General features: G+C 44.4%; 1 protein-coding gene across 22 annotated transcripts in view; it reads right to left on the bottom strand.

Moving 5' to 3' along the window:
- COA1 (cytochrome c oxidase assembly factor 1) overlaps positions 1-13,009 on the bottom strand; it is a 120,967-nt gene that overhangs the window by 25,861 nt on the left and 82,097 nt on the right. For 14 of the 22 annotated variants that reach the window (XM_063708499.1, XM_063708504.1, XM_063708500.1 and 11 more), the window contains 3 exons: positions 10,885-11,033; positions 6,238-6,314; positions 5,114-5,346 (listed from right to left, as the gene is read on the bottom strand). In XM_063708499.1, coding sequence (XP_063564569.1) covers positions 5,247-5,346; positions 6,238-6,314; positions 10,885-11,033 — 326 coding nt within the window. In that variant the 3' untranslated portion in view covers positions 5,114-5,246. Of the gene's footprint in view, positions 1-2,640; positions 4,678-4,921; positions 5,347-6,237; positions 6,315-10,884; positions 11,034-13,009 lie in introns of those variants that run through there. The other 8 variants (XM_055347684.2, XM_063708493.1, XM_055347679.2 and 5 more) reach the window with 2 other exon arrangements.

Here is a 13,009-nt window from a genome sequence, read left to right as displayed (position 1 = left end):
ACTCTGACACCACCCAAGTGGGTGACGGGGGCATGTGGTGGGGTTGATGGTTCAGGCTCACTACTGAGCCCCTTTGAATACAGGCAGGGGGAGGGGTGGCTAAGTGCAGCTTCCCGCTAGAACTCGTGGGTCCCACTGATACCATGGGAGTGGGGGGAGTTGTTCCTCCTGGGTCAGGGTAAAAGTCTAAGCTCCCAACATGGCCTCCACTGACACTATGGGGGTGGGCCTCATTACCATCCTGCAGGGATAGATGTCCCAAGCTCTCTGCTGGGCTAGCTCTGACACTGCTCCAGCAGGGGATGGGGAGGCCTCATTACAACAGGCAAAGGAGAAGGTCTAGGCTCCCCACTTGGCTTTTGCTGATGAGGCTGTGGGATTGGGGCCATGGGTTTTTCCATGGTGTTTGCATAGGGTAGGGCAGTTACTGTCTTAGAGTTCTCCATCTTTCTAGGTTGCCCTGTCCTGATCCTTTGGCTAGAGACACCAGGCTTTGCTTAGCCGTTGGCTCCTATTGGTGTTTCTGGGGTACTGGTTTCTCCAGCGCCTCATATTTGCCCAATATGAGGCAAAAGAAAACCCAGGGAAATCGATGCTGTGTTATTCCTTGGGTACTAAAGTTCCTAGCCATTTGGTCTTCTCATCTTTCACAGTAGTCTGATGTTTGTTTTATGGAAGTCCAGGCTGCACTTAGTGGAGGAATAGCGAGAAGTGTGTCTACTCTTTCTTGTTTCTTCTACTTTGTTTTGAATAGTGAATTTTCTAACAATGTGGTCCTAGAAAGTAGCTTACTTTATAAAATATATGCTTATAAATATAACTTTTATATAATTAATTTTATAAATATTGACTCAGTCAAACCACCAAGGACATGTTCTGCAATCAATGGTTTGTCTGTCTCTCCAATTGAATATTAAGTCCTAGATCTAAGCCATGTCTTCGGTTAAAATAATTCCAGGATTTCCCGATATTGAACCACCTTTGCATTCCTGGAATAAACCTCTGTTAGTCACTGTTAACAGCAGGGTGCACTAGGTTAAGCTGGGGTAACAAATAACCCCCCATCTTAGGGGCTTGTAAGGGTTTATGTCTCCCCTTATGCTCCGTGTCCCACTGTGGGTCAGCTGTCCAAGCCCCCAAGCCCTTGAAGTAGCCACCATCTGGAATATTACCAATCTTAGGGACGAAGGCAAAGTGGACAGCATGAACCAAGGGCTGGCACTTAAAACTTTTACTCAGAAGTCCTGCATGCCACTTCCACTCACAAGCCACACAGTCACACCTAAGTTCAACGAGGCAGGGATGTATAATCCTCCCACAGGAAAGAGCACTGAGAGGGACAAGCACCAACCTATTTCGTGAAAAATAATACAATATACCACTACATATCACTGGATTCAGTTCACTAATATTTTATTTTGAATATTTGCATCAACCTTCATAAGGGAGACAGGTCTATAGTTTCTCGTTTCATAAAAATAATTTGGAAGTGAAAAATTACTTTGTCATTAAGACTGCAAGGTGACTGATGTGGTAGCTCAAGTTAAAAGATAAGTGTTACTCTTTTAGGTGTATAGTAGGGGGTCTAATTTCTGCCTTGGCGGCTTATTATTTAATAATAAAAGGTTTCTAACATACCTCATGTGATCTGATAAGTCAGTTAAAAAGTTTCCTTAAAAAAATTCCTTTTGGAAATTTCCTCTAAGGGAAAAAAAACTTGCAAGATAATTTAGGAATGAAAAGTACTCTCTCCTGCAAAGTCAGATTTCACTTCGGCACCCAACCCGTGTCTTAGAGGCGTGTTTTTAGTATTTTCATTTCCTACTTTTCTGCCCTGGATTATAACACGGGCGCAGTTTTTCTGTACACATTCCTGACAGTGCTTTCAACTCAGGAACTCTGCCAAAAAACATGCCTGAACCAGGAGCGCATTACTAAGGAGGTGAGAATCTTCTAGTGGGTGGACACTGGAGGTTTTCCTATCACCCTCCCACCTCTTTCTTGACCGCCCCCATCATTGAGCCTCCTGTGTAAACAGCATCTTTTGCCCAAGCATCCCAATGAGCAGTATAAACATTGTTTCACCTGTAAGGCAAGTGATTGGTAAATATTTATTCATATTTTTCAGATGGACAAACTGAAAACGCCAGAGAGTCAAGTGGCCTAAAGCCACTTCCAAAGCTGCTTGCTTTGGGAAAACCCTTCAGAACTGCCACTTTTTGAGCATTTCCCTGGCCTTGCTGGTGGCCAGAGGACAGAAGGAACTATTGTTAAGTTCTGGCTGTTTTGTGTATATGTAATTTTAGTGTCACTGTTCCTGTATTCAAATTTTACCAAAACTCAGCAATAAAACCTTATCAGGTATTATCAAGTTCTTGGGTTGGTGAATAGGGAATGTTTGCAGGCAAGAGGAGGCTAATTCTAGGAAAATTGAATAAAGACAGTAAAATCTGTGACTTACTTGAAAGTCATACAGGTCTTGTCAGTACACATTCAGCACAATCTCTGAAACCTTCATTAACGGTAGAATCATGTGCTTACCCCCAAATCTTTGATGGCCACAAATTGTATGCAAAATGTCAACACTGGCATTCACACACTGTGGCCAACCTACCTTTCCAGGCCTCTCTTTTACTTTACCTGCGTTCATCTACACGCTGTCCAAACTGGGCTTCTGATTTCTGGAGCACAGCTCCCATCTGCCCGCTCTGGGGCCTTTCTTCATGTTGTGCTTTCCACTTGCATGTTGTGCTCTCCATCATGTCTGCTTATCAAAATCTTGGACTTCAAGGCCCACAGGGACACTACTGCCTCCGGACAGCCTCTTAGATTCCCCCTAACTGATATCTCTCTTTTCTACATCATTTTTAGCACCACAGCTTGAAATTCTTTTGGCACAGTATTATAATACTCTCCACAACCCCTGCCCATCCACCCAGCACACTAGCTGGTAAGGAACTTGTGGGTGGAGGCCCTGCAGCCTCTTCTATAGTAAAGCACATAGGAGTCACGCTACCATTTTGCTGGCTGTGATCCCTCTCCTGCAGTCTTTACAAGTCTACAGTTTGTATAATTCTAGGAAACCCCTTTCTCTGGTCTCTGGGCTATCCTGTCTCTTTATGGGATGTACTGGGGGCCCTTCCTCAAAAAGTCACCTTTTCCTCTGATGCATTATCCAAGACATCATTAAGGTAGGTAGGTAGTGGAGTCGATGGCTGAGTCACAGTGATGAATGGATATACAGGAAACAGTGGACTGCAAGTGTACATCACTGCTATCCTCAAAGAACAGGAAAGACAGTGTCTACTGCAGTGATCAAGTTCCAGCCTGTTCAGAATCACCCATAAAGGCATTAAGTGCACAGGAAGTAAATGTGAACAGAAAAAATACCCAAGATAGCAGCTTTCAAATAGAAATCAAGGAGCTCTTCACTACATAATACTATTTCCTATCAGGTGGATTAGAAAAGCCTCTCCATTAATTCAAACTCTACACTTACTTTTACTTCAGAACAGATGGCCAACCTAAGCCCTGGTTTTCTATAATTTGGCCATAGCAAAGAAACAAAATTCAAACACTAAGATAAAGTAAAAGTTGTCAGAGAACAGACAGATAGGAAGCACCACATAAATTCACAACATATAGACAATAGGACAGTGTGTAACTTAAAGAGCAAAAGCACAAAACTGTACAGTGCTCTGCCATTTATTTTAAAAGACTGTAGAGATTGGAATATTTATCTGAACACACTGACAAAAGTGCTCTCAGGGAGACACTTTTCACTGTATAATCTACTCAAAGAACACACAAATATGTTTTTAAAGAAACAACTCCAGAATAGAGATAACTTGTAACAACTGAAGACCTCATACTCTACTAGCATGTTTAAGATTTTTTTTTTTTTTTCTGAGAGGCTTCTCTTCAATGAATATTAAGAATGTAGGAAGAGAGCTCATGGCTGTCCTTCATTGTAGACAACCACAATGGCATTAAGCCTGCTAATGCTAAGAGGGTTAAACTGACCTTTTCAAAGCAGATACCAGATTTCTGTTTTTGTAGGCTCTGGTGCCCAGAAGGAAGTTCTTTTGCTTTATAATATGTTTCCTTATAAGACTAATAAAACCTAAGGATACAATTATCTAACATGCGGTTAAGTTGTTTGGAAAGCAGATGGATAAGAACCTATTAGCTTTCTTTTTCCTTTCCTTCCCTTTCCCTTCTTTTTCTTTCCTTTTTTTTTTTTTTTTTTTTCCTGAGACAGAGTTTTGCTCTTGTTGCCCAGGCTGGAGTGCAGTGGTGAAATCTTGGCTCACTGCAGCCTCTGCCTCCTGGATTCAAGCAATTCTCCCACCTCAGCCTCCCAGGTAGCTGGGATTACAGGCGCCCGCCACCACGCCCAGCTAATTTTTTTGTATTTTCAGTAGAGACGAGGTTTCACCATGTTGGCCAGGCTGGTCTCAAACTCCTGACCTCAGGTGATCCGCCTGCCTTGGCCTCCCAAATTGCTGGGATTACAGGCATGGGCCACCACACCCAGCCAGATGCTGTTAGCTTCAAACTAACTTTCCTAAGTTAACTTTATGTGTATATGTACACATATAAATTTTCTAAGCTTTCAAAATGTTTGGAATAAAAACAATTATTTTGCAAATCTTCAACTGGGCAGATGGTTGGTGTCTGAAATAGAAATAAATAAAAGCAAAGCAAACAAAATATTCCAAAGTGATACAGAATATCCACAAGCTACTTAACAACATGAATTCAAGGAAGAGTGAAAAACCAGAGTGGTCTTCCTCATCATTCTCAGGTCAATAATTTAGAAAAAATCCCTTCAGTACTACTAAGCTTCAGGCTTTGTAATGAGGACTGAAAATTCCAGGGGAAAGGAAGAGGAAGAGGAAGGAAAGAAATGAGAACTAGCAAAGATCAACAAACATTTTATTAATTCTGATTCCTTTTATCATGTGCTTTTTTATACAAAGCACTTTCAAATACATTACATTATCTTAAATTTATAATAGGAGTTTCTTTCAGATTCAGTTTAAAAATGACAAATAGCATTCGTTGTGCCCAAGTTAGAATTACACCAAAATTACCATGTGCTGGCACATACCATCATCCCACTGGTGGCTGGAAAACTGGGTTGCAGGAGTGTCTGTCACTGAGATGGGCCACCACCCCAGTGGCCATATGGTAGAGATGAGGGAAGGATGGACTAGAAGCAAGCTGGGTCTTCTGGGTCGTGTCTACTCCTTTTTCACTTCATCACCGTTTTCCCCCCTGAGCTTGAACACAGGAATCTGCTGACCATCCTTGAGCTCTAAAAAGACCTCGTCAAGGTGCCACCTGAGAGAAACCAAAAGTATAGTATCTCTAATCTATGAAGGCTGAGGCAACAGCCGTAGTCAAAAAAAGGGGCGCGGAAAGCAGTTGTTTTGAATAATGCCTTAAAATTTTTTAAACATTATTTTGTGCGAGTGCTGTGTCAACACAATTTTTAACATTCTACCATGGGCTCTCATTATTTAACCAGCTTCGACTTCAAGGCAGGCTTAACAATGACTGACAGGCGAATGGAAGGGACATCAGGAAGAAGGAGCAGTTTATTTCTCATTTCCTAATTCACAGTGACCTTCAGTTCCTGGCATGGAATCCAGCCCGCTTGTACACTAATCCCAGGCTCAGAGGTCAGTGAGCCCAGGGTGAGCTAGGTGGGGCCTCCTGCTCCTTTTGTCCTTGGGAATTAAAACACAGCCTGGCTAAACAGCAAACATCTATGAGAGAGGCTTCCCGTGGGGGAAGTGAGTGGATGTAGCTATTGGCAACCAGACAAGCAAAGCCAATTAAGGGGTGGAGAGCTTATGCAAAGAATGTGATGAATAAATTCTGGAACAAGAGTCCATGCCCTTTATTCATTTATAACAATTGAGGCAGTCAAGTGAGAAGCTGTAACATAGCATCAAATTATGATAGACCTAGATCACTATAACTGGAAAGTTTTACAAATTCAACGGCATAAGGAGAGGGCAATTCAATAGACTGTATGGATAAACTGGACTCAGCTAAGAGCCGCAGTACTGGCTTGCTGCCCAGGCCACGAAGTTTTCAGCTTCAAGCTTGACAAATAATTCTTCCTATGCCCACAGTAATTTAACAACAAATGAAAACGGAGTTGGGGTTGCTTTCATCGGGAAGTCTTCCTCCCGCTCCCCCACTGCCGTCACCTTCCCAGGATACCTCTGAAAGGGGCCACCTCTGGATGAGTGGACGTAGAGAAGGCCCTCTGACTTGGATCCAGAGACAGGAATCTTCAACTGTGGGTGTAAAATGACAGAAAGGAGAGATGTAATTGGATAATTATTGTCATTTCAGAAGATGACAAAACGATGCTTTCTAGAGCTAAGCCTATAAAATCCAGTGATTCTCCACAGAAGTGAGTTCTTTTCTAACAGCCCAGCTGGAGAATCCACTTGATTTTCCAAATGTCCTGCCCCTCTTTGGTTGGCTGGTAAGGTCAATGGCAGTCTTTCCATTTGGCAAGGAGGACTCCTATGTCAATGCTCTGGGTACTTCCAATGATCGCTCAAAAGTCCACTGTTAAAAAGGAGCAAACTCCTGATACACGCAGCAACATGGATGAGTATCAAAAACACACCAAGCCAAAGGGCTTTACACAGGAGGAGTATATAAGTATTTATGTTAAATTCTAGAACAGGCTAAACTATGCTGGAAACCTGTTGTTATTTTGATGGATTACAAAGTAATTTTCAAACATCATTTAAAAAAAAAGAAAAGTGACTGCCTCTGGTGGAGCTGGAAGATGTGAGAAGGGACCCACTGGGTAGGGCACGAGGGAATTCAGGTGCTGGGAACAATCTACATCTAGATAACGGCTTGAGTGACACAACTGGGTGTATTTGTTAAAACTCATCAGATAGGACGCTTGGATTTGTGCCTTTCACAGAATGTAAATTTTACCTCAAAAAAAAAAAAACCAGGAACCATAACAAATATTAAACTCTACTTAAATGATATATGTGCTTATGTGTATGATGTTTGAAAATTACTTTATAATCCAACAAAATAACAATACAGATTCATGGAAACAGAGCAAAATCCAATTGTAGAATCCAGGTACCAGCTATAGGTGCTCACAGTATAAATTCTTTTGTCTTTTTTGTATGTTTGAAATTTTTCATAATAAAATACCAAAAAAAATTCACTGTTTTAAAGAGGGACCTATTGCCAGCAAATTGGTACATATTTTGACCTGGACCCTAAAGAACAGGCTTTAAAGAAAATACAATACATGAAGGCTTGTCTGAGAAAGACAACACAGAGTTCTCAGTTTCTCCTTCATCCCCAGCACCACAGGCTGGGCTCGTACCACAGGGATGCTGCCAGGTGCTGCCATGCCCATGCTCAGGGAGTCAGCCCGAGAGCCCGTAAGCAGTTGATCACACTCCGATTCAGAAAAAAAAACACTGAATGCAATATTTTTGGTTTCTCATGAAAACCAAAGAAGGTATGAGCCTTGCGAAGGAGACACAGGCACAGTTAATAAGGAAGCCCGTCATGAGACAGGCATCTCCCAGAGTGCCTTCCGGTGTCCTCGGTGATGGCCAAAGATACCTCCCGGGGCAGGGGCAGGGGAGGGAGTTGGGGCGGGGAGTATCCCACCCATTCCAAATTGCCACCAAGAGAAGAAACTACTGAGGTACACATTTGTGCTTTCCAAACACACCTGAAGGAAGGCACAAGATTTGGAACATGGCTCCATAACTCAGGTGAATAGGCAGTCACCTAGTCACACTTCAAGAACAAATCTTTGGCCGGGTATGGTGGCTTCCGCCTGTAATCCCAGCACTTTGGGAGGCTGAGGCAGGTGGATCACTTGAGGCCAGGAGTTTGAGATCAGCTGGGCAATATGGCAAAACCCCATCTCTACTAGAAATACAAACACTTAGCCGGGCATGGTGGCGCACACCTATAGTCCCAGCTACTCAGGAGAGTGAGGCAGGAGAATCGCTTGAACCTGGGAGGTGGAGGCTGCAGTGTGCCAAGATCACACCACTGTACTCCAGCCTGGGTAACAGAGCAAGGTTCCATCTCAAGAAAAAATTTTAAAAAAGAACAAATTTTCAGGGTCCCACTGTTTGAGTCAAGCTACAGCTTTTCTCTGGAAATTATAGAATTAAGCAACAGAGTATACACTGAGCATCTCTGGATGCTTTAAAAAAAAATTAAAAAAGGAAGGAGAAAGAAATGGGCAGAAGCAAGAAGGATTCTAAAGAAGAGCAAACTCTGAGGGGCCAATGTCTGAACTGTGGGCAGCTGTGCTTCCGTGGGTGACACTTTACAGGTTGGTTCCTTCACCAGCCAGACCTTGCCAAAGATTAAAGCAGGAGTTCTGGTAAAGCAAAGTGTTGGTCACTGGTGACTATCTCACACACATACTTGGGAAAAAATCCCAATGTATGACAATTACTTCATGAACAACTGAAACATCTCACCTCTGGAAAAACTGTAAAAATTGCAAATAAAGGAATTTGGGATAAGAGGGCATATGCTGTATACAGGCATCCTCACAAACCGCTGATTATAAAGAAAGGACCCTGACAGAATGTCAAAAATAGTCCACAAATTGGAAGGCATGCACTGAGGCTCCAGGTGGCCATGATGCAGCAGACTCTGAACTCCTGTCACTGCAGTCACAGCATTTGGCCACAGTAGAAGCCAGAACCTAGCACCACAACCAACATAGTCACAGCATGGCCAAGGCCCCAGGGATGTGGGGAAGCCCAGGAAGGCGCCCTCTCAGCACCACTGGGGCCAAAGTGAAAGCTGGACAGGACAAAGCTCCCACCAAAACCACCATGGCCTTACCCTACTCTCACTGGGGTTCCTGGAGCACCAGATCATGGATGCTGCATCAACCAGCCCCAGCAAAGGCGCCTTTGGCACACAATTCCTCAGTGCTACAGCTGGGCTCTGTGCTGAGAGAAACGCAACAGCCAGACCTACCCACTGGCTTTTCCAAGTTCTCAGGATTGCTGGGGTCTAGCCAAGTGACCAAAGGCAAGGAAGCAACAGACAGGCTCCGCCACACCATGGGAGCAATCCGGTGGCCTGGCACAGAGTGAGCACTCCACACATGCCCAGCCCTTCCCTGTGCTCCTCCTCCAGGATGTCCTCTCTCACGCAGTGTCGCTGCCGTCCTTCCACTCACGTCCATGCTGGACACTGGACCATCACCTCTGACCCACCCGCTCCTGATACACGACTGTTACCAAGTTCTGTCACTTGGATGCCACGATGCCTTCACATCCGTCTTTTGCTTCTCCAGGCCACACCTCTGGTTCATGCTCTCACCACTGCACACCAGTGTGGCCACATCTCTCTCCTAAAGGTGGCTCCCTGTAGCCAGTCCCTGGGCATTACCAATCTACACAAATCCACCTTCTTTTAAAACCGAGTATTTTAATCAGAATACCAGAGCATGAATTGCTTTTGTAGTTAGAAAAAAGTCTCATTAGAGCTGGGTCCATTAAGAACACACTAAAAATAACAAAAAATAATGTAGGTCAGATCACCTCACTCATCCTCCAAATACTTTACGGGCTTCTGCTGCCAGAGTCAAGCACACACCTTCCAAGATGACACTGTGGCCCCTGGTGGCCGCAGCCCCTCCTACCTGCCCACACCCACCTCGCCCACCTGTGCCTCCACTGCCATATCACACTGACAGGGGACACAGTGATGAACTTTCCCAGGCATGCTGCTCCTCAGCCGGGTGTTCCTCTCCACCGTTCAAAGTCCTCACAGCCATCTCCCAGGCCTCGAGCCACTTCCCCTAGGCCTGCAAAATAGTGACAGGGTTTCCCTCACCCTGTCTTACTCAGGAATTTTCAACTGTAAACCCCCAAAAGCCTTCTGCACCTCTATTCCCCACATAGCTTAGAATCATTTCTCAAACCAGAGCATACACTCAAAATATGTTTGTTAAACAGAACAAATGTGTTTTACATGCAAGTGAGTGTGATCAAGTACAAAAAGATAAGTTATAGCTAAAAAAATGGGTTGGTATTCTGTGGAAGCAATGTAAATAAATACACTTTAAAAATCAAAGTTTAAAGAGTTGGGTACATTTGAATGAGCACTGACTGGATATAGATGCATTTCTCTTTTTTTTTTAATTTTACAGACAATTTCACTCTGTCACCCAGGGTGGAGTGCAGTGACATGATCATAACTCATTGCAGCCTCCAACTCCTGGGCTCAAGCGATCCTCCTGCTTCAGCCTCCTGGGTAGCTGGGATTATAGGTGTGCACTATCACGCCTGGCTAAATTATAGATAGATAGATAGATAGATAGATAGATAGATAGATAGATAGATAGATAGATAGACAGGCAGGCAGGCAGGCAGGCAGGCAGGCAGAGAGACAGACAGAGAAAGAGAGAGAAAGACAGGGTCTTGCTGTGTTGCCCAGGCTGGTTTCAAACTCCAGGGCTCAAGCAATCCTCTTACCTCAGCCTCCCAAAGTGCTGAGAGCTATCAAAGCCAACATGGTAGCAAACCACCACTGGTCATTTCTCTACTATCTTCAATTCAAGATGGCGACATCAGCATACCCACTGCATTCCCTGCCACATCAATTCCCCAGAATGGAAGAAAAGTATATACAAATATCTATAATATAAAATATATTTTATATAAACATTAAAATCCATAATAGAAAAACTTTTTTTAAAGGTGCCAAACCTAGCTTTACTTAGTGGATTTTCCCATCCCAAATCCTTAACTCCAGGACTTTCCAGGAGACAGTAGACTCTCCTCTCCTTCAGCAGGCACCAGCCTGCGGTCCGCAGGGAAAGCACATTACCTTGGCATCAGCAATGTCCACGAAGTTTTCCCTGTCGATGAGCTTGAGATAATGGATGTTGAGAGGAGGGCCCAGAGCTTCCTGTGCCTCGGGATGGCTCTGCAGCTGCTCCACTGCCAACTTGTAATATAAACCCCTGGAATGAAACTCTAAGGATGAAAGACACACTTATTTTCTTTATTGAACTTGGTCAGGTAGAATCTACTACACAGAAAATTAAATAATACAATTGACGTACAGGGTAGAAACAGAAACGTGAAATCTGTGGATGGACGAATAATTAAGACCATCTACTCTAAACTGTCCATTTTACAGACTCAAAAACCAAAGCACAGGCAGGCAGTGTTTTGCAGGGATGTGCAGATGACCTTGGGCCTTGACCTCATGCAGACCCTTTCTGCTTCACCTCATTTCTACCCTCACTCATTGCCTTATTTCGACACCTAAGGGGTTTGGTCAGCTCTTCTCTAAGTTTCCTCTCAAGTCTCTAAGTTTGCTCTAAAGTCCTACTATGATTCCATGACTGTTCAAAGTGACACAGCTGGTCCATGGCAAAGCCGAGGCCAGAATCCATGATACCTGACTTCTAAACACTGCCTGTTCCACTAAGTTGAGACATAAAATAGAAAGACCACAACATTAACAACAAAACCCTCAGGCCAAGAAACAGGATATGAAAATGTTCATTCATCGAGATTTAAGCCAACATTTCAACTCAAACTGCTCTCAGTCTCAGGAATCCTTCTGAGCCCACAGGCTACCTGGGAACTCCGGGCAGCACCTCCCTGAAGCTGTAAGTTCTAATAATCAGCTGCCCAAAGGAGGGAGCAGAGGCAGGCTTCCCAAGCAGGGTGTTCAGTTTGGCCGCAGAAAGTGCTTCTCTTCTGAAAGTCCCATCACACTAATGAAGGGAAAGGTGACCTGACCCTGGAGAGGCCAAGGGAATCCCCCTCCTGGGCTGCTTCCCAGGAATAGGGATACAGGGAATACCACAGGCATGAACACGGTGCCAGCCATGATAGGAAAAGAAGGGACAGAAGCAGGGTCCAGACAGCTAATCTTTATTGAGTGATTTCTATGGCTAGGCACTGTTCTCAATATTCCACACATCTCACAATGTTCAACAGCTCTCGTGTTGTGAGATTCAATTCTCACCTCATACACAAGCACTAACATTACCACACATCACACCAATAAGGTAACTAATGCCCAGAAAGGTGACGGACTCCCCCATAAGGCCACATAGCTGGTCAAGAGCTGGAGCCGAGATTCAACCATTCAACCCAGGCAGTCGGCTGCAGTGCCCAGGTCTCACCGACTTAGCAGCCTCCTAAAGGAGAAAGGCTGTCACACCAGAAAGCTGAACCCTGACCCAAAAGTGCACCCATCCCTCTCATGTCCTGCCCCTGTCCCTTTGGCAGAGGGAAGAGGAGGCCAAATTATTCAGTCTGAATCATTCCTGGGAACGTTCATCTCAGGCCCCCTCCAGACTCTGCAACTCCACCAACTCTACAGGATGGTGCAGAAAGGCTGGAGAGGACACTGGAGCCTGTTTGCTTGTCTGCTGGTGACACTCACATCCTGGGAAGAAGTGAAAATGTTGCAGAGTGGATGACGAGCCAAGCTGGGTGGGGATAAAGGAGCCTAAAAAAAGCCAGTCTAGAAAAAACTGCTGCCGCTTTGCCACCAGTAGCATTAAAATGACCTTAAATGTCCTGGCTGCTGACAGTAATTGTGGCCTGTCTTTACAAATTCAAATTTGAGTGCAGTGGGGCTGGAAGCAGCATCTGTCGGGATTTTGCCATCGTGGTCTCTGCTTTTATTTTCTGCCCCTGCCCGAGTTCCTTGCTCATGGTCCCTCCTCCATTAAATCAACAGCAGAGAATGAAAGTGCAAAAAAAGGCTGACAATGCTGGACGCACAGCCACAGCTTTCCCCACCTGTGAACCATCTGGTATTCCCCTTCCCTCTGTCCCTTCTTTATATAATCTCAGAATCTTGATGGAGCCCGTGTGTGTGCACTGGACTGAAAGCCCATCGTGCTTTGCTAGGCTTCTTATGCAAATTAGTCCTGGTCCTTTTATTTGTACTCGTTGCTCCTGGAAAAACTGAGATTACAGGATAC

Source organism: Gorilla gorilla, chromosome 6 (genome assembly GCF_029281585.2).
Source record: "Gorilla gorilla gorilla isolate KB3781 chromosome 6, NHGRI_mGorGor1-v2.1_pri, whole genome shotgun sequence".
Taxonomy (NCBI): Eukaryota; Metazoa; Chordata; class Mammalia; order Primates; family Hominidae; genus Gorilla; species Gorilla gorilla.
The sequence above is the reverse complement of the archived record's forward strand: the minus strand, read 5'-3'. Positions and strand labels throughout refer to the sequence as shown.